We start from the raw sequence: 20,641 nt of genomic DNA on the forward strand, positions 1-20,641 counted from the left end.
ACCCCCGACGAGCGTTTTAACCACTTTATAAAGCCCTATTTTCATACTTCGTCATGCGACGGTATCGCACGGGCGAAAATGGCCTATGTACAAGACCAGAATGCGTCCCCTATGCGAGGCGTTGTGAGCTTGTAGATCTGCTGTTTTCTGGAAAGGGGGGAAAATTGCGATTTCGTGTGCGTGTGTGTAAAATGTTCACGCCCAAAACAGGAACGCCCGTTTGTTCGTTTAACCTGCAACAGCAGAGGGGCAGTATCATCATTTTCTGAATTTATTGTATTACTTATATATTTATTTTAGACTACATTTATTTTACAAAGATAAGTCCATTGTGTAGGGAAGGCTATAATGCGAGAAGCATGGTGCACCATTTTATTAGTAGTTTTTAAAATCTAGCAGTTATTGCTGATATCCTCTGCCTAGCCTGATGTGTTCTATCTGTCTGTCATTCAATGTAATTATGAGTTTTAAAAAAAGTTTCCTATGTAAATAATAAGCTGAAAGGCTTTCTTGGATCTCCTTTTAGTTGACCTTGTATACCAGTGAACTGTACCGTCATGAAACTGTACCTTTTCCTATGCAAACCTCTAATAAAGTCTTCAATCAATCACATCAGTGAATGAATTTACTGTAACCCAGCTGTGAAATTGGCTCTTCAAGACTAAAGTGTCTGTCAGTTTACAGCTGAAATGTAGCCTACAGTTCCCCAAGCAACTCACCTGATAATTAAGTTGTGCATGTAATTACCTGATACTTTACTGTCTCTAGTGACTTAGCCTCACCCCCTGGCACTTTTATAAAACTCATTGCATGACAGTTAGGCACCATGCATGAGCTGGAAGTTTGGAACCTAAGAGTTAAATGCATTCTCATCTGTTACAGTGCACAGTAGCCCTGTGCATGTTGCATGATTGCACGCCTGTGCATGTTGCATGATTGCACGTGGTGACTACTGTACACACTGTACATTTGTGGAGTGGTAATAGTTAGGCTATGATGTTTTCATCTGACCCAACCAATATAAAGGACAGTTTTCACTGCTGTGTGAGCCTATGGAGATGAACATCCTGCAGTGGTTGTCAGTTCCATCTGCCATCAGTGTCCACTGAGCTATAATATCATAACAGCCAGTAGTCAATGAGCTGTCCCTGTTTCATACTCTCCATTTTTTGAAGAAGAGTGTTCTTTCATTGTAATGTATTATTTAAAGGACCATCTGGCACGTTTAGCTCATTGACTACTCACAGTAGCCTATGTATACTTGGCATAACTGCAGACTATTATCCAACACATATTGTGGTTTGTTTGCCACTGGATTCCATTGATTTCAGTACAGTATGAAAATACTGAGTGTACTTTCTATTAATCAGCGTGTGGTGCAGAGATTCAGGGTCAGCCCTAATGCTGAACATATTCCAACAGAAGATTCCCCATTAATCATGATCTGGCAGCATATGTACTGTACCTCAAGCTGCTACCAGTGTGAATCACACACACATTAATCTGACCTACACACACACACACACACACACACACACACACACACACACACACACACACACACACACACACACTATCTGCTCCTCCACACATGATGCACGCAGGGAACGCATGCATGCACCAAAAGACCCAAACCTACAAATTATGCAACCTTGCATTTCCTTTGCATATTCTATCTATCTCAAAAGATAATATGGTTGGAAAATGAAGGAGAAGCATTATCAAACTTTTCTCTTTTTTTTCTTTTTTTTTACTGAAAATGCTGAGCCAGTAGGCCTACCCAGCTTGAGGATACAGAGAAACAGATTGAGCAAAGTACAACTGGGCATTTCAACAAAGAAAATTGACAAATGGAGATCAACCATGATAGAGCGACAGTACAAGCTGCAAGGTGAGACTGGTTGAGGTTCTTTCTCATACCACACTCACAGAAGCAAAAAAATAATAATAACTCCGTTCTTTTTGTTGCTAACAGTCAAACATGACGAGTAGGCCTATGTAATTTAGGAGAGCTAGTATCGAGGCTAGCAAAGATACCAGTCTAATTGTAATTGATCAAACTAAACATTTTAGTTTTTAATAGTTTTGTAGTTAGCACTCAGCGATAAAAGCTGAGTATATCCATGTGTCAAGTTGTCTATATTACTATAGACAGGCCAACAAAAAAGCCATAATGTATGTTTTGTTCAGATAACGAGATGCATGTTCTCCGATGCATCTAATCGGAACAATGCATGTTCTGAATGTCTATGGGCAGTATACACAGTAACATCCTGCAGTGTTAATAATTTACCTTTAAAAGTGTGCAAATGGAACTACAGTAATTGGAACTGTTTGGTTCACACATGTGGTACACGTTTGTACACTATCAAAGTTTAACTCTCAGGATTTTACAGTGTATGACAGAATGACAGATGTGCAATACTGTTCCCGACGTCTTAACCCTGCTGAACTGCCCCACCTCTGCAGCTACGTTTATCCTGAGGGCCTCTTTAAAGGCACCGACACACTGCAAGCATCAGACTCCTGCGATTCGTCTGGTTTCCAGGATAGTTCAATATTAGTTGGAGCCATGCAGAAAGGTAACCTCTTTTTACTTCTTGACGGGAGAGTACAATTTCTCGCCACTTTTCATTGTGTCACAGCCTTAAGAGTCCCAAAAGCACTCATTTGGACTGAATGAAAGGAAAAATAAAGGAAATGACAGCAAAAGATAGTTGTTGTACAAATAGACCAGTGCATCATGTTTTAAAATTCCAGTTCAGAACATATTGGAAAATCTATCTGGGAGTTCGTCAGAGTTCAGAATTCAGGCTCGCTTTTCCCTCCCTTCCAGAGCGGTTGCACGCTAGAAGACCTCTCCAGTCACTTCTCAGTGAGGCCAAGTCCCTCTCTGCCTCTCCGTGGGCGCATTTGTTGCGGTCGGTTTCCTGACGTACAACTACCCCACAGCTTCCCTCCCTTCATTCGTCAAAGTAAATAGAGGGGCGGGTTCATCTGAATCCCACTGGATGCAGAGATTTCCGAGGACTTTGATTGGCTGATGCTGGAAGACTAGCAGGCCATTAGAGCTCAGTCCCTCACGCAGAAACCTAGAATGGGAGAAAAGGTGTAGGTCAACAGGCAGATAAGTCACTATCAAACATATAATTTTCCAAACTCACTCACGCTCTAACGCTCTAACGCTCACGCTTATCTACGTTTATCTATTCACTCGCTTCAGCAACTGATCCCAAAGTTCACATGGTATTGGCCATTAGCATTATACCAACGCTGACGGAGCCCGAATTTCATTTCTCCCAAATTAAAGCTGTTTATTAGCGTTTTCTTAGCCTGTTGTCATGGTTACGGTCCGTTCCTCCAGGCCATGGGATCTGTAGCCCCACACACACACCCCTCTCTCTCACAGTTAGGAATGTGCATTCTCTCTCTCTCTCTCTCTCTCTCTCTCTCTCTCTCTCTCTCTCTCTCTCTCTCTCTCTCTCTCGCTTTTACCAGGTGCGTTTGATGTGTGTCTCATCTTCCAACGGGTATGAAAAAACTATGTGGAGCAAGCGCATTCATACTTCTATTCACCTAAATTTGCTGTTAAATTATTTGCATCATAAATATACACTCCTCCATGAGCTGCTCCTTACATTATGATGCTCCCACATATTCTCACGCACGCACCACAGTAACTTTCCCCACAACCCACACTCTGCACATATTTTGGAGCACATATCTTCGAACGGGTAAGGTCTAGTTTCTTTTAACTTTTATTCTACCTATGAGGGCGGATTCTGCCAACGCATTTCAATGGGAATGGAGCTTTTTTTGTTGTTGCAGAAATCTGCGAATGGCAACAAACCGCACTTGTTGGTGGTGATGTCACCAAGAACGCTGCTCCTCATGGGCCAAAGGCCCTGCCTTTGCAATGTCGGTAATTTCTTTTAGGAGAATAAACTTGACCTACCGTATAAAGATTTGGTACAACATACTGGTCTCGCCTTTCAGCGAGCCCACAATGATTACAAATAGAGTTCAAGATACTTGATACTGTCAGATTCACGCCAACATTTCATTACAAAAGAAAACAGTCCACGGTGACATTCACTATTTACATGGGGAATAAAGGAAATAAGACAAAGTCACTCACTTCAGCTGAGAAAAGCACTGCTGTTACGTCTGAGACTCCACCTCTTGTTCCACCGCCAACGCAGCAGGGCGGATGCTCTTGATTGACAGGTACATCTCTTCCTCTGCGTCGTAGTAATAGAACTTCCGTAGGTAGGAGATCAGGGGTCTGGAGAGAATCACAGGTAAAATCACTGCATGAACACAGCATTGCCAGGCAAAGCAGGGTGAAAGTTATGTTTTCACCCCTATGTGTTTGTCTGTTTGTGTGTCTGTCTGCAGCTAATCTGGCAAACTGTTACACCCCATCACTGACAAGTTCCTTATACCGGTACATGCTGACAGTATGCCAAGGAACTCAATTCCCGACAGAGACACGTGTGAAAGTGTCCATTTGTACACTCTCTGAGTTAACCCATGCATTGAGACCGGGAATGTATCTGTCATTTTAGATTTTAGCTATAGTATATGCTATAGCAACAATAGTTTTTCTGGTAACACTTATAGAACATTGGTCTATAATAGTGGTTCTCAAAAATAGTCGATATACAACCTTGTACAATATTTGAAAAATATTCTGTTTTCTTTTTATGCAAATCTTCTCTCTGGGTGTCCCTGGCACAAAACATTTTCTACAAATATTGTATAATCGGCCTCAGGCGTTAATGGTTTCAATAAACTGTGAGGTATATACATATAAATGAATGAGAGATTCAGCATAGGTACTTGGGCAGAGGAAGCTCCTGGATGTGGTCGATGCGAACCATCTGACGGATGCAGAAACGACAAAGGTGCTGCAGAGACTTGACGTTGCTGAAGCGAGAGACAGGGTGGAGCAACTGCACCGGGGTCGGTGGAAGCCCTGGAACCCGCACACGCACGCACACACACACGCACGCACGCAGGTACACGCACGCACGTACACGCACGCCCGCACACACACACACACACACACACACACACACACACACACACACACACACACAGGTTTGTATAACTATTCTATATTGTGAGGACATCAACATTTTCGGGGATCAATTTCATGAATGCAATTTTTAAAATTTCTAGGCATTTTAACCGTAAGCCTATCGCCGATCTACAATACAAGCTGCTCATGTTGTGAGCTTGTGGATCAGGCATGAGTTTGACTCTATCTCTAATCCCTAAAGCAAATTTTAAAATGCCTAATCCCAACACTAACCCCTAAGGACTGGGAAAATAGTCCTAACAACTATCTATTTTCATATTCTACTATAGTTGTAGGGACATTTGCTAATACACACACACATACACATACTGAATAAAATCCTGCATTTCTATTTGTTGATAGTTACCCCTCTACTAGAGACAAATATTGCACCTTTCATTCCAATACATTTGACAGCTTTAATTAATTGTTACTTAGTTTGCAGATATATATTATTAACATAAAAACATACATTAACCAATAGTAATTATTAAAGGTTAAGCTAACACAGCAGCACAAAGTGTAATTAAAATCAGTCCCGTCTTTACCAGTCGCCACGATAAAGTGATGAACACATGATCATCACTAATTACAATCCAATATTATTGTGAAATGGGCCTTTCTGCATACTGAGTATTTTGTAGCATTTGGCAATGTAGGTATATTTTGATACTAGTACTTAATTCAAAAACAACGGAGCTTGCACAAAAGCAAATCTCACCCACTTCTTTACATGTAGGCTACACCTGTGATGTGTACTGCTGTATTAAATGTTTTATTCTATGTACAGTAAGAGCAATGCACCAAGCCAAATTCCTTGTATGTGAACAGATTCTGATTGGTGTTCGGGAGGCACAGTGGTAAAGTGCCCACCCACCACCACAGAGGTTGTGGGTTCTAATGGTGTATCCGGCTTTGTCGAGCCTCTATAGGAACACAATTGGTCCGTGTTAGGGGGAGCAAAGCAGAGTTGCGGAGGGAGATATCCCTTTTTTGAATGAATTGAGCTATACAGTGGAGTACCTCAAGGGAGTATACTAGGACCACTGTTGTTCTTAATATACGTAAACGACATGTCATCTGCTTGTGACTGCAGTTCACAGTTTAGGCATTTAGCAGACGCTTTTAATCCAAAGCGATTTACAATAAGCAGATAACATCACAATAATAAACAAGATAATACCGGTATGTCAGTACATCATCAACAATATAACAAATGCAAATGGATATCTATCTAGAAAAAACACAATATAATCAAAGTTCTAAAAACCTAAAAAGAAACAAAAACAAAAACAAATGCTAACTAGCTTCATGTGTGGTCATTGATTTTTTCTGTAGTGCTAAGGGTTTAGGTGGAGTCTGAAAAGGTGAGTCTTCAGTCCACGGCGAAAGCTAGCGAGTGAGTCCGTTGTTCTAAGTGCGTCAGGGAGTTTATTCCACAACTTGGGGGCCAGGAGGGCAAACTGTCTCGGACGAGTGGATTTTTGCCCTGGAGTTTTTAGCGAGGGTTCTGTCAGCATCCCTGTGTTGGCTGATCTAAGTGAACGGGTGGGGGTGTAGGGGTTGATCAGGTTTTGGAGGTACTGCAATCTGTTTCTGTTCGCGGATGACTCTGCTCTCCTAGTCTCAGGCAGAGACATATCGCAGGTTGAAAAGGCCCTTAACTGTGAACTTAACAAGATCTGCACCTGGCTCAATGACAACAGACTCTCAATTCACCTAGGCAAAACTGAATGTATCCTCTTTGGATCTAGTCAGAAACTTAGCCTAGTTGAGAACTTCACAATTAAAGTAGGTGACACTGTGATAGAAAGAAAAAACTACATCTGCTACCTGGGTTGCATCCTGGCTGGAGGCTAACCTATCCAGTGAAAAAATGACCACCAAGGTAATCAATAAAGTCAACCAACGAATTCGCTTCTTGCAAAGGGTTGCCCCGCTGATCAATATTAAATCCCGAAAGACACTAGGAGGTGCTCTTATTGGGCCCCTCATTGATTACGGAGTCCTTGTCTGGTATCGCGACGCCCCAGCTGCCTTAAAGTTAAAGCTCCAAACAGCCCAAAACAAACTAATTAGGGTTGTGCTTGGTCTCCGTCCTCTGACCCACCTTACCGATCATCACCACGAAAGCGTGGGATGGCTCAAAGTAGCTGACAGAGTACAGCATCTTGCAATGGGCCTGGTGTACAAGATACACTACACCTCCAAGATTCCCATGTACCTGACAAACTACTTCTTAAAGGTCAAGGATGTTCACGATCACAACACCAGAGGCAGCTCCACTAATCATCATCAACGTAGATTTAACACTAAACAAGGCTCTAACTCGTTCTCCTGCTACACCATCAACATGTGGAACGCCCTTCCTCAAGCCCTAAAGGAGAGCAAATCCCTAGCCTCCTTCAAAATTGGTAAAAATTGAAAAGTCACCTTCAGACAGCTGCTACCCGTGACTTGTAAATAGATTAAGCCCCCATGCTCCCCCCCCCCCCCCTCCCCCCTTTTTTTCTTTTTTCTGCCTTTGTATTTGATGTTATGCTTTTGAAACTGATATTATCCTAGATAAAGTACTATGTTCTATCCGTCTGTCTTTCAATGTTATATGAGATACTTAAAGTGTGGTTCCTGTGGAAATAAGCCTCGGCTTTCTAGGATCTCCTTTTAGTTGACCTTGTACCAGTGATTTGTACTGTCATGAAACTGTACTTTTTTCTATTGCAAACTTCTAATAAATTCTTCAATCAATCAAAAAAAAAAACAGTACAGTGTATGTGTTTGTTAACATGTGACCTCAATATTATGTACCTGGTACTCGAGAGCGGAGGAAGTAGAGGAATTTGCCATTCTTGGAGTGCATGATCGCCCTCTCAATGAACTCCACCACCGAATGGCAGCGGTCCTCAAACTTTGGATGACACCATAAGCTAAATGTTCCTGGAGAGGGGGGAAAAAAATAAGTATTATTTGAAGAGTGATCCATTCAAAATGATACATTCTCCTGCCTGGGTTTCAAAACATGGGTTCCCAAACTTTTCAGTTCCAGACCCAAAAGATACATTTTGGGATACAAACGGTACCGGTACGGGTACAAAATGACATTATCAACAAGAAAGATGCATTGGAAATTGCAAGTGTGGTTGCCTTGACGCTCATTTTGCAAATGAATTTCTACCATTTGAATTTTCCCCATTCAAGTCAATGAAAAAAAAAAGAAAAAGCTCACAAAAAGCTCACAAAATGTTGTGAGCTTGTAGATTGGCTATTTTCACTGTTTCTTAAACTTCTTTTTTGTTTTGTTTTTGGGAATATTTACTTGTGAGCTATGAAAATGGTTCCGTGACCAATTGTTTAGTAACCACTACTCTAAAACATGTCTTTGTCTGCAGCCTGATGATTGTGTTCAGGCTGCAGTGTAAACATGCAAACATGTCATTGTACAGACCATTGTGCATCATGTGATTGAGACTGCAAGTCAATAATGTGTGTTTCTCGGCAGGATTTTATTAGTTTGTTATGAGGAAGTTAGTGCTGTGGTGACCTATATATATCATATATCATCACTGTCATGTCCAAAACCTGGTATTTTTCAGGAAATGGAAAAAAAGATGTATGTAAAATAAAAACATTTATTAAAACTACAGACAGTCTTAACCTTTCACTTACAAGCAGTTTTCAAAAGCTTTTACATGACAAGTTGGGCATTTATTTTGTGAGTGAGTGTGTGTGCGTGTGTGTGTGTGTGTGTGTGTGTGTGTGTGTGTGTGTGTGTGTGCGTGTGTGTGTGTGTGTGTGTGTGTGTGCGCATGCGTTTTGTGTTAAAGTTCATATGTGCTGCATGTTTGCACAAATGGGATGAGTGTTTCAGTACATTTTAGTGTGTGTGTGTGTGTGTGTGTGTGTGTGTGTGTGTGTGTGTGCGTGCGTGCGTGCGTGCGTGTGTGTGTGTGCACACACTCGTTTGTGATTGAGTGAGTGAGTGTGACCATGTGTGTGACTCACCGCGGTAGTGCTCCATCCGTGTGTGGTGCGTGACGCCTTGTGATCTAAAGCTGAGGCTGAGGATGTAGCGCGGGTCGGAGCTGTCCCGGACCAGGAAGGAACCGTCCGGCTTCCCCTTCAGCTTCATCTCTGCGTCCTCCCAGTTCATAGGACCCCAGTACCATCCGCACTGGAGTGGAAGTGGGGAAAGGACACATGCATTGATAGGAATTATTTGTCGTATGGTGGCAGGGTGGCCAAGCCTCTCTGGCTGATAACCAATGGTGTACAGTAGTGGTTCTCAACCTGTGGGCCGGGAGCCCCAGGGGAGTTCCCAAATTATTTTGGGGGGTCCCCAGATAAATGTGCAACATTGTTTTCTCACTCAACTGTAAACAACATAAAGTTTAAGTGTAGGCCTATAGAGGGTATCTGCACATTTCAAAAGTGACAGATTTTTTTATACCTCTAAAATGACAAATTCAACATTGGCCGAATTGTCAAATATTAGAGGCAGACATTGTGAAAACAGCCGATCTACACACACGGCGTTGTGAGCATGTAGATCTGCTATTTTCACAATTGAACCGTGTTATACAAAATGTAATGCCTCAACTCTAATGCTCGTCAGGGTGGGGGGGTCCCCAGTTAAAATATTATCTGGGGTTGAGAACCACTGGTGTAAAGTATCTAAGCACATGTACTCAGTATTTCCAATTTACAGTACTTTTACTTCTACTCTACTACATTTCTGATCAAATGTTGTTGCGACCGTCAGGTCGCAGTTCAAAACCTCGACCAGCTGTCCGTCAGTCTGTCAGTCTGTCAGTCAGTCTGTTTGACACAGCTCCTACAAATTTTGCCCTAAAATCACTCAAATCAGTACACACTTGCTCTACACTCATGTCATCAACATGGATCTGTCCCATTTAGCGCCACCTTCAGATTTTTTAAAACAAATTTTTGGACACTACTCCTACAGATTTTGCCCTAAAATCACGCAAAACGCTACACAGTATGTCTACACTCATGTCATCAACATGGATCTGTCCCATATAGCGCCACCATCAGGCCGATTTTTTCAAACACATTTTTGGACACTGCTCCTACACATTTTGGCGTAAAATCACGCTGATCTCCCGATTTGGAAGTCATACTGGTACTTTTACTCCACTACAATGATTTGAAAACTTTAAATTATAAAATGTATTATAAAATATACATTAACCACTTCCCTATTTTATACCTAGGCTGTTTGAGCCATTTCACAGTCCTTTATTTTCATTTTTTTTTATTTGACAAATAAATAAGACCCCCTTGGCCCCCTCCACTCCATAGTATTGGCAGAACATAGTCTGCATACAGCACAACGCTGCTAGGAACGTCACAGATAAAAAGAAACCAAGAGCCACTTGTCCAACAGACAAGTACATTTCTAAAGATTTATTAGATGTCCCGGACAACAGGGCAAGCCTTAATGTCATGCCCTGTACTGTATGTTGGTTTGTTTACTGTTGAGTGAGAAAGCAATTTTGCACATAATCATCTGGGGATCCCTCCCCAAATATTTGTCTGTCTTTCTCACCCTCTCACACACATACTGCTGTACAGTACATCTACATGCAATACCTTCTCCAGCTCTCTCAGACTGGCGGTGAAGTTGCTGGCTTCAGGCCTTTGCAGGGGACAGAGAATGGGGGGCGGGGCCAGTCTAGCTGGGTGCAGGGTGTCGGCCTGTGATGGGTTGGAATGAGGCAGGGCCCGGAGAAATGCGTCTGATAGAGAGAAAATCAAGTGCCTCAGTTACATTTTCTGAAGCAGTCCATCCAAGACAATGTTCTAATCTGGAACTGATATTACTAATGCATTGCAGATTTCAAATGAAATGGTGTGACTGTAATAAAAATGTCACAATAATTGCAGGTGTGGAAAGTAAAACATGTCAGTTCACTTTAACAACCATAACATCAAAGTAATATGACTTCAAGATTTAAAAGGACACATATGGTGCACATAGTGCTCAGCGACCTACTCTTGCAAAATAATTCCTGACTTGAGGTACCGGTAAATAGTGGATTATCACCACAAAGCCTTTCTCAGATTGTATGCTTTATTTAAGATATATACAGTAAACAGAGAGACAGGAAAGGCGGGGAAGAGAGAGGGGGATGAAATGCAGTAAAACGCCTTGGGTCATATTCAAACTGGAGTCAGCTGTGGGAACGACAGCAGGCCATTTGCTGTATGTGGTATACGCTCTTACCCTGTGATCCATCAATCCATTTTTACATGGAAATGTTATGGAATGAATCTTAAAATGTGGCACACAAACCACAACCATGAGTTTTTATCACCCCTGTTTTAATGTGAATCTCTTTTATTCAGACATGTTTCTCAGTAACGTCTCTGCCTGCTTGACAGGAAGCTTAAGTCACAAGTAAATGGTCATGAGTGCAAGACCTTCTCCCCGAGTAAAAGTCAAGCACTGCGCTGGTATATGAATACAAACATGCTAGACATGTTAGAGGATATTAGCCTATATTAGAAATATTAGAAATATCAAGATGGCAACCATTTAAAAACAGATGTTATGATAATTAACACTCAGAAACATATATTATAGGTTACTCTTATGAGTCATTCTGAGACATTTGCCGGGGTGACTAAGTCTAACTGAATATTTACTTGAATATATTCTTACTGTATAGAATGGGAACTAGTAGTAAGTTCCCATTCATTCGATACATTAAAAGGAGAACTTTGTACATTTTAAAACTGATAGCTGGCGTTCTGTTGTGAGGGGGGCATACCAAACCATGACAACACTTCCCAGTTCCCAATTCGCTCTCACGCAGAAACACTCCGCCAGCACAAAATCACATTTCTAAAACGGCTAGTTCCATTCCTTGATTCTGATTGGCTGGTTGCCGTGGTATATGAGACTATAACCCACACTTTATATCAAAGCCAGGTGCGTTATTTCTTTCCACTGTGCCGTGAGGCTGAACTAGAGAAGCGAGCGTTTGATTTTCTCTCAAATCCTGCCGTGCGGGTGCTTCTAAGCACCGCCCGCATGCATAGGACAGTGACTGAATGGCTCCGGGCGGGGCTTGTAAAGGCGAAAAGGCTAAGCGCCTCTATTCTCCAGGCACATACTCGGCTGTTAGTTTAGGTTGCTATGCTAGCGTTTTTGATGTGATGTTCACCCACATAGCAGCTAAATCTGGATGAAAATAAACATGTGTATGGATCAAATATGGTTCTTAACATGAGACTGATCTAACACATAAGTGTTGTTTCCCTATTTTTTGGCAAAAAGAATGACGTGACTTTATAAACACACACTGGCTACCGTTCCTGGGATGTGGCTGGTACACAAGGAAATGTCTCTTCCTGGTGGCGGAGAAGCGTACTTTTTTCTTTAAATAATGGAATGCTGTGATTTTCATGTTTCAATATAGACCTTATTCCAAGCCCCCAGAACGGCTTGTAAACATTGAAGCGGCCGCGCTACTGGCCAAAGCTGGAATTTCAGGCGGGGTGAAACATACAAGCACGAGCATAAGAGCGCGCAGCTGGGGTCTACAATAGAGTTCAATGGACGTCGACGTCGTTCGTGACGTCATTACGTCTCGACGTCAAACATTTTGGCACATACTTATGTGCCAATTTCCCCCAGAATGCACCTGGATTCAGCTACTTCCGCATGCTTCAAAACGCCACTGAGCACTTGCATTGAAGTGAATGGCTGGGGGCGGGGCTGTCCGCTCTCTATTATATATATATATATATATATATATATAATATACTCTATGCCTTATTCACACCGCGGCCATCTTAATAATAATGGATTGCATTTTTATAGCGCTTTTCTAAGCAAGTTGCGAACTCAAAGCGCTTAAAATGTTCCATTCATTCATACATCTTGGATCACATGACTTCCTGGGATAGCAGCCTGCATTACAAACCATTGTGAACAATGGAACGATGGTCCCAAAATATGAGTTCAACCATTTTCTTTTGACCAAATGGGCAGATGACAACATCAACATCCCCAAAAGGATTAAATTGAAGGGTACATCCACAATATTCATGTAGTTAGGTTACACTGTTACTCTGTACAAAGACTTGCTACAGTATCTGTGCAGACTAGTGCTTGCTCTGCCATCATATAGTTAATATTACTGTATCGTGATTTTTGCATATTAATCAGGAACAATCTAACAACAACTAGTTCATATGATGGTGGAGCAAGCACTGAACAGATAGCAAGTCTTTGTACACAGTAAGGTTGCAACCTAACTTATCTTGAATATCGTTACCATGGATGTAATCAATCTACTGTAGCCCTTCTATTTAATCATGTTGGGGATATTGATGTTGTCATCTGCCCATTTGTCAATTTGGTAAAAAGAAATTGGTTGAATAGAACTCATATTTTGGGACCATCGCTCCATTGTTCACAATGGTTTGTAATGCAGGCTGCTATCCCAGGAAGTCATGTGATCCAAGATGGCCACGGTGTGAATATGGTCTATTGTGACCGTTTTAGAAAAGCAATAAGCCACGAGAGGCTTGTGGTTACCGGGGTATTATACACCGGCTGAGAGGGTCGGAAACACTCGGCTAACGCCTCGTGTTTCCCAACGCCTCTCAGCCGGTGTATACTACCCCGGTAACCACTCGTCTCTTGTGGCTTATTGCTTTAATAGGCGCGGTTGCTTCAAAAAGATGACTTGTAGGCAGACAGCATCAGGTGAAAAAGCTCAGCTTTGTTTGGTACAGTATAATAATTATTTTTTTAAATACCAGCTTGTAGAGACAAGACTAGACTACTTCTTTTGGCATTATGTGGGGGAACAAAAACCAACGTATCGCCAACTAGAAAGCCAAATGGAAACCACAACTAGAGTTCTGGTTATTCTAGATAGAATTCTACAGTAGGCATGGCCTAAGACCGAAGATCAAACTGCTCAGTTTGGAATGAAAACCAGGCCTCCGTGTGGAAAGCCTGGGGATGCAAGGTTAACTATTCATCCTTCATCCAACACTCTTACCATTGAAGCTGATACTGTGCTGGATGGTGGCATGTGAGGGAGGAAGAGGCAGGGGAAGGGACTGCAGGGAAGCCCCCATGACACTCACTAGGAAAGGCCCAGGCTGCGGCCCACCTATGTCATCTAGAACAAGAGCAGGACAGGAGGTGGGGGGAAGGGGGGGCAAAAAGGAGAGGAAGGAATAAAGGAGTAAACAAATAAAGGCATAAACAAAAATATTAAGAAGGATGCAAGAGAGGGAGGTTGAGAGGAAGCAAGGAAGGAAGGAAGGAAGGAAGGAAGGAAGGAAGGAAGGAAGGAAGGAAGGAAGGAAGGAAGGAAGGAATCTCATTCCTTCCTATCGGGACAGGGTAAACCAAGCATAGTAATTTGGTACCAATTGCGTACACGTCGAGGTTTTAGGACTATAATACATGAACGAATTATTAACCAGTCAAGTGGTTCATCTCAATTTTGTGGTCCTTGACTTGAAAATGTTTGAGAACCACTGCTCTACAATATATTTTGATAGCAGTCCCGAGAATCAATGATGAGAATCCTTTCTTTAGAGAGCCAAAGAAAAAAGGTCACTCAGCTTTACATAGACACACTGTCCACAGCGGTGAGTCAGCAAGACATTTTAAGCTATGTTATAGACTTTACTGCCCTATCAGCTCAATAATAACACTGCACAGTTCCAATATCGTCGCTGTGGGGCAGAACCCTCCTATCTCCAAATTTTAACTTATTGTGTTTTTTTCATAAATTAACTCCCTATACATACCCCATACTAGAGCGGCACACAAAAAAGGTAGCAGATCCACAAGCTCGAAGCCACAGTGGGACGCAAAACTTGATGCAAAATGACAAGAAGCATGACACGTTTCAAGCTTGTTGATCTGCTATACTTTTTAACTGAAAAGTAAAGTTTTGGACAGTTTTGTTTTTTCCAACCGACGATATGCCAAACATGTTACTGTTAAAGTTATTGTCACATGAAAACCTTTACCATCAAACAACAACATTGTTTTTTTTTAAGATAACATCGTTCACTGCATTCTGAAGCTTCAGTTCCAAGTACTCAACGTTTTCAACGCCACAGCATTGCCTCTAATAAGCTGCAGGTTTCCACACACAACAGAAGTCACACTGGGGGAAATCAAGTTTAAAAGACCACTTCTGTGTAGATATGGGTCTATCGGGTGATGGTGTTACCTAGCTCATTTTGGAACCTCTCCCTCCACTGTATAACTACGAGATGAGGTTCCTGGAAACTACATGCCCAAATCGGAAAGTTTCGTGGAAGGTCCGCCGTCATGAACACTTCTTACCCTTTGTGCACATCGTATCCAAAAAGTAAAGGTCACAAATCGCTATTTTGTCAGCCTGTGGCCAGTTTTCTCACCCCAACCGCTTGGTGGCTAAACATTTCTGGTAGACAGATGAGTGGCCAGTCATGCATGCGCATTCCTGCTTCTGTGAAATTGCATTGGGAAAAACAGGCTGACAAATACAGCGATTTAAACTCTTGTTTCAACCCCATCGCTTAGATTTTCTTCCACGCTAAAAAAGTAAACATCTGAGAGAGGGAAAGCCGACCATGTATCATCTCGGAGATATAGCGGATGGAGAGGTTCCGAAAGGAGTGTTACCGTGTCTAGAGGCAAAGTGTACATATGTAAAGTTGCAGTAGTTTAGAACTGGAGTCAATGCGTGCAAAGAAGGAAGATTAGAGGTCAACCAGACAGAAAAAAGTTGTTTTAGTTCAAGCGAAAGCTGAACGAGAGAGGAAGCGATAGAGAGATGAGAGAGAGATACCTAATAGACTGAGACTTCTGCGTGGGGGAGGCGGAGGTGTGGGCGGGTGTGGAGTGTTTGCCCCTCGGCGGGAAATATCTACATCCATCAGGGAAACAGTCTCACCTATATTACAACCCAGACATTAAGGCAGAAGATAGAAGAGGCAAGTCAAAGAAAGAGAGAGGGAGGAAGAAAGAAAGACACACAGGGACAGAAACAAAGACAGTGAGAATGTCGAACAGTGAGTGCAAATGCTATACCTATTACCACCCTATTTCAAAGAGACGTTAAAGTTTGTTAAAAGTGTGTGGTGTAACATGATAACTTGATGATTTTTGAGCAGTGTTAAACCGCTCCATAGAGTGGCTGTGCGTGTGTCTGTAGCCACTTTTCCTCAGCGTTTAGCCATAGCAATGTGTTTTCCTCAGCGTTTTGCCATAGCAATATGTGTGTGTAGCCTGTATTACATCACCAATTACAACCTATCTGTAGCCGCTTTTTCCTCAGCGTTTTGCCATAGCAATGTGTTTTCCTCAGAGTTTTGCCATAGCCATGTGTTTTCCTCAGCGTTTTGCCATAGCAATGTGTGTGTGTGCGTAGCCTGTATTACATCACCAATTACATCCTAGACCTATATCCTAGTCTGAAGACGTTATGCAAGCACGACCACCGCTCACTTCACATTGGGTGTGATTTTTTGTATTATTACTATTATTCAGTTATTGTAATGATACCCTGAATTAAATGAATAGCCTGGGAGCCTGAGAGGTTGTTCCATTTGCAGTAAATAACCCCCCCCCAGCACTAGGCCTCACATGATCAAACTGCTGTTTCAGATGTCTTTCCGGCCCACAGCAGCATTTGTGAGGGGTAAACAGTGTGTGTGTGTGTGTGTGTGTGTGTGTGTGTGTGTGTGTGTGTGTGTGTGTGCGCGTGCATGTGTGTACTGTGTGTATGTGCGCGTGCATGTGTGTACTGTGTGTATGTGTGTGTACTGTGTGTGTACTGTGTGTGCGTGCGTGCGTGCGTGCGTGCGTGCGTGCGTGCGTGTGACTAAAAAGGTGTTTGGCCCTAAAGTGTTTGGCCCTTACCAGTGAAAGCTGCTAGGGAGGCAGGAGAGAAGGCACTTTGGGCCCTTGTCAGTCGAGGAGGTTGGCTGTGGCTGCATGTGAGGAGAGAAGAGAATGAGATGAAGAAAAGTATAGATGACGTTGACTTGAGGACTGGAGGTGTGGACACGCTATTACTTACTAAACAATGTAAAAGGAAAATGTTAGACAAGCCACGTACATGTGTTGTTATAAGCAGGGGTTGTCGCCATGCATGGCCGTGTAGAGTGGACAAGTTATATTTTTACCATGGACAATGGACATACAAATATATGGACAAATTAATACCAGAACATTTACGGCTCTGGGGGGGTGGGGGGTCCTTGAAAATAAGAAATTAGAGAACCACTGTTTGTGGACTGTTAGCCATATTAGTAAGTCAGTGTCATACATACCATATTTTAAAGAAAACCAGAGGACTGACATTCAGTAATTGGGTCTTATGATCAAAATAAGAACATTGTTATGTAAAAAAATAAATGTTACATGGCCAAGTCTTGCCATGGAGACAAGTGCCCATATTATGGACACATTGATAACCCCTGGTTATAAGTGTGAGTGCATCTGTAATGTATTTGTTTTTACCTGTCGCTGTCCTGTTCAGCACCAGTGGCCATATCCATTAGACTTCCAGCAGAAGAGATAGAATAGGTCACTGATGGCCTTTTATCCAGAAGATGGTTGGAGCCACTACAGCTTTTAGTCCGGAATAGTTTGCTCAGTCTAATCTTGAGTGAGCCTTTCCTGGACTTCACCGGAACTTTGAGTGTTTTGTCCGCACACCCTCCTCGGCCCGTGGGCGTCCTGGGCGCACTAGAGCACCTTTCGGGCCGCCTCCTGGGTGTCGACGCCTGGCTAAGGTTAGGGCTGGTGGCTCGTGTCGAGCTCTGTCCAGGTGTTGGTGCATGACCCTGAGGGACGACCTCTGAAACTCCAGGAGGAATTGGCGAGCTCGGATTATTGGACAGGTTTCTGTGGAGGACGCACTGTGCCTGTGCGTCAAGCTGCGCCGCCGCGGGGCAGGAGCTCCCTGACATCCCCTCCACCTGTCTGGTCAACTCCGCTTGAAAACTGCCGAGGGAAAAGGCTCCGGACATTTTCTGAACAATTTCCCTTTTCCTGTTGAGCAAAAACGCGCGGCGTCCGTTCTCGTCGTCCGTCTCGTCGTCCAGGCATTCGTCCATGCCTAGCCCGGCAACGTCCCCGGCGCCCAGCCCTTCGAGCACCAATAAAGCGTCGCTGGTTTCGGTCGGGTCGTCCCCGGGCTCCATGCATCCCACCGCCGGCCCGTGTGCGCCCTGCAGGCACGAGCACTGCGGGAGCTCGCCGTCCTTGAACAGGATCTTGGGCACCGCGCGGACGCCCATCTCCCCGAAGCGCCGGGCCAGTTCGAAGACGGAGCCCTCTCTCTCCCCGGACGCGCATCCCCATTTGGACTCGATCATGGCCAGCGGGGTGGCTTTATCGGACAACAAGGGCCATTCCGTGGAGCCGGTGATCAAGCTGTGCTGCCGACACATCTCAGCAGCCGTGCCTTCCATCCCCGCGGCCACAGTGGATAATGTTAGCCGCGGATGCAGACCCCACGTCTGGACTAAGTGGCTCTGCAGTTGAGCGTCGCCGGGGCTCGGCGTGTTGTTGTTACTGGACAGGTCACAAGGGGCAGAGCCGGGGACCTTATCTGTAATATCCACTGGATGCCTCGGCTGAATCCTTGGGTCAGAATCGCGGTCTAAGATACCCTCCCCACCGCGCATTATATTGGGGAAAACGAGGAGCTGAGGCCGTAGCAGGCCGCCTCTGGAGGAGAAATCAAAGCCCTGGGCCTCCATCGCGCCCTGTGCGGGAGGAGGAGACGCCATCACTCCCATCATCATGTCAGGTGCCGCCGCTCCCCCGGCGCTCTGCTGGCCGCTGTTCAGCGACGGGAGGCGGCTGGGATGCGCGAGGCCCGCCGTCGGATCTCGTGCGAATTCCAAGCCTCCTCTCAAGCCGCCGCGAGTCAAGACCTCCTTGCCGAGTCCTGCCACCACTCCACCCGACGACAAATTCCCATTTTCTTCGTCCAAGCGGTCATCCTCAGCCGCGGAAACCAGGCGCATCAAGACAAAATCGGGCGACATATCTTGCGCGTTGTTCATTATTAATTCCTCAATTCGCGAAGGGAATTAAAGCGATCGGCAGAGTCCGCACACTTCACATAGCTACACCGCGATGATCATCTCTCTCTCCCTATAATAAAGAAAGGGCCAGACCGCTATCTGCCATAAATAGGCTGCGAGCGAAATGCAAACTGTATTTCAACCGCTCTTTCATCCTCCCAGATCAGCGTCCATCTTTACACGACGTCCGCTAAATATATCCAGCTCGGAACCCCGGGGTCAAACATACGGTCTTATTTGCTAGAATAAAAGCCTCGTAAGTGTACGGTCAATGACCACTGTCTCTCTCCGTTCCCAGCGAAGCCCCACCCGCTGCTTCACTTCCGCAAACCCTCTGCGCTGTGCGCTCCAAGGCTCTGGGCTCATAATGACACTTTATGTGCGCCGCTATTTGTCCAATATAAGTTAACTGTAGCTTTGGCATTCTAAACCTGATTTCGGCCATGATCTGTAAACAATTACCTCTTTTGATGTAGACCTATTGATTTATACATGGCCTATATGCTTCTTCAAATGCAATTAGGCTATAGGCCTATAGCTAACCAGTCTTAATATCAGCCAAAATAGATAGGCCTACATTGATATGGATAGGCCTACATTAAAGTTTGTACCTTATGTATGCCTAATAAAAAAATATACACAAATAAAATAAAATAGTCTCGTTTTTCAATTAATGCTCAAATTCCAACCTGCCTAGAGTCTGTTGCTGGATGTGACAATTTCATCTCAATTTGGCCCAAGAGGAAACAATATAGGATAACGTTTGGCAACGAAAGGATTTGAATCGAGAGAGAGAGAGATAGAGAGAGAGAGAGAGAGAGAGAGAGAGAGAGTTTGATTGATTGATTGATTGATTGAAGACTGTATTAGAAGTTTGCATAGGAAAAGGTACAGTTTCATGACGGTACAGTTCACTGGTACAAGGTCTACTAAAAGGAGATCCATGAAAAGACTAAGCTTATTTCCACAGGAAACCATTTAAGTATCTCATGAGAGAGAGAGAGAGAGAGAGAGAGAGAGAGAGAGAGAGAGAGAGAGAGAGAGAGAATTTGAAATAGACCGCCTATATTATTTAATTAGGTTGTCCGTTTTTTGTAGGCTATATAGTGCGAGTCGGGAGGACCGTATCATTTTGACGTTTATTACAATAATAGAGGTAGGCCTATTATATGGCTATAGTAAAGTCTGTATAGAAATGGAATAGGTGCAACGAAAGCATAGCTCTTGATTTGACTCTGACGTGACCTGTTTAGTGACCATATACCGGCGTCCACCGGCCCTTACTTTGCATAATCATAGGCCTACTAATGGGACGAAGTGTTTGTAATAATGGAACGGTCCGTCACCCTTTGTCAGTCCTCCATCGATCATGTTATGTGTACGGACGTTATTTTACCAGCAGGGGTCGCTGGAGACCGCTCACGTGTTGGTTGGTTGATCTAATACTTTATTAGAAGTGTTCTACTTTGC

At 43.6% G+C, this 20,641-nt stretch overlaps 1 protein-coding gene across 1 annotated transcript; it reads right to left on the reverse strand.

Annotated features, from left to right (window-relative positions):
- Positions 1–2,969: 2,969 nt before the first annotated feature.
- socs7 (suppressor of cytokine signaling 7) lies at positions 2,970–19,150 on the reverse strand (the record flags this gene model as incomplete). Its single annotated transcript, XM_080721022.1, has 10 exons — positions 2,970–3,092; positions 4,139–4,285; positions 4,843–4,978; positions 7,892–8,020; positions 9,086–9,254; positions 10,694–10,839; positions 14,122–14,244; positions 15,919–16,023; positions 16,992–17,062; positions 17,595–19,150. The coding sequence occupies 9 exons, from the start codon at positions 19,148–19,150 to the stop codon at positions 4,162–4,164; spliced, it is 2,559 nt and encodes an 852-aa protein (XP_080577148.1). The 3' UTR covers positions 2,970–3,092; positions 4,139–4,161.
- Between the last annotated feature and the right edge of the window lie 1,491 nt (positions 19,151–20,641).

The sequence above is a fragment of the Nannobrachium achirus genome, assembly GCF_963921795.1.
Source record: "Nannobrachium achirus genome assembly, chromosome: 3".
NCBI lineage: Eukaryota > Metazoa > Chordata > Actinopteri > Myctophiformes > Myctophidae > Nannobrachium > Nannobrachium achirus.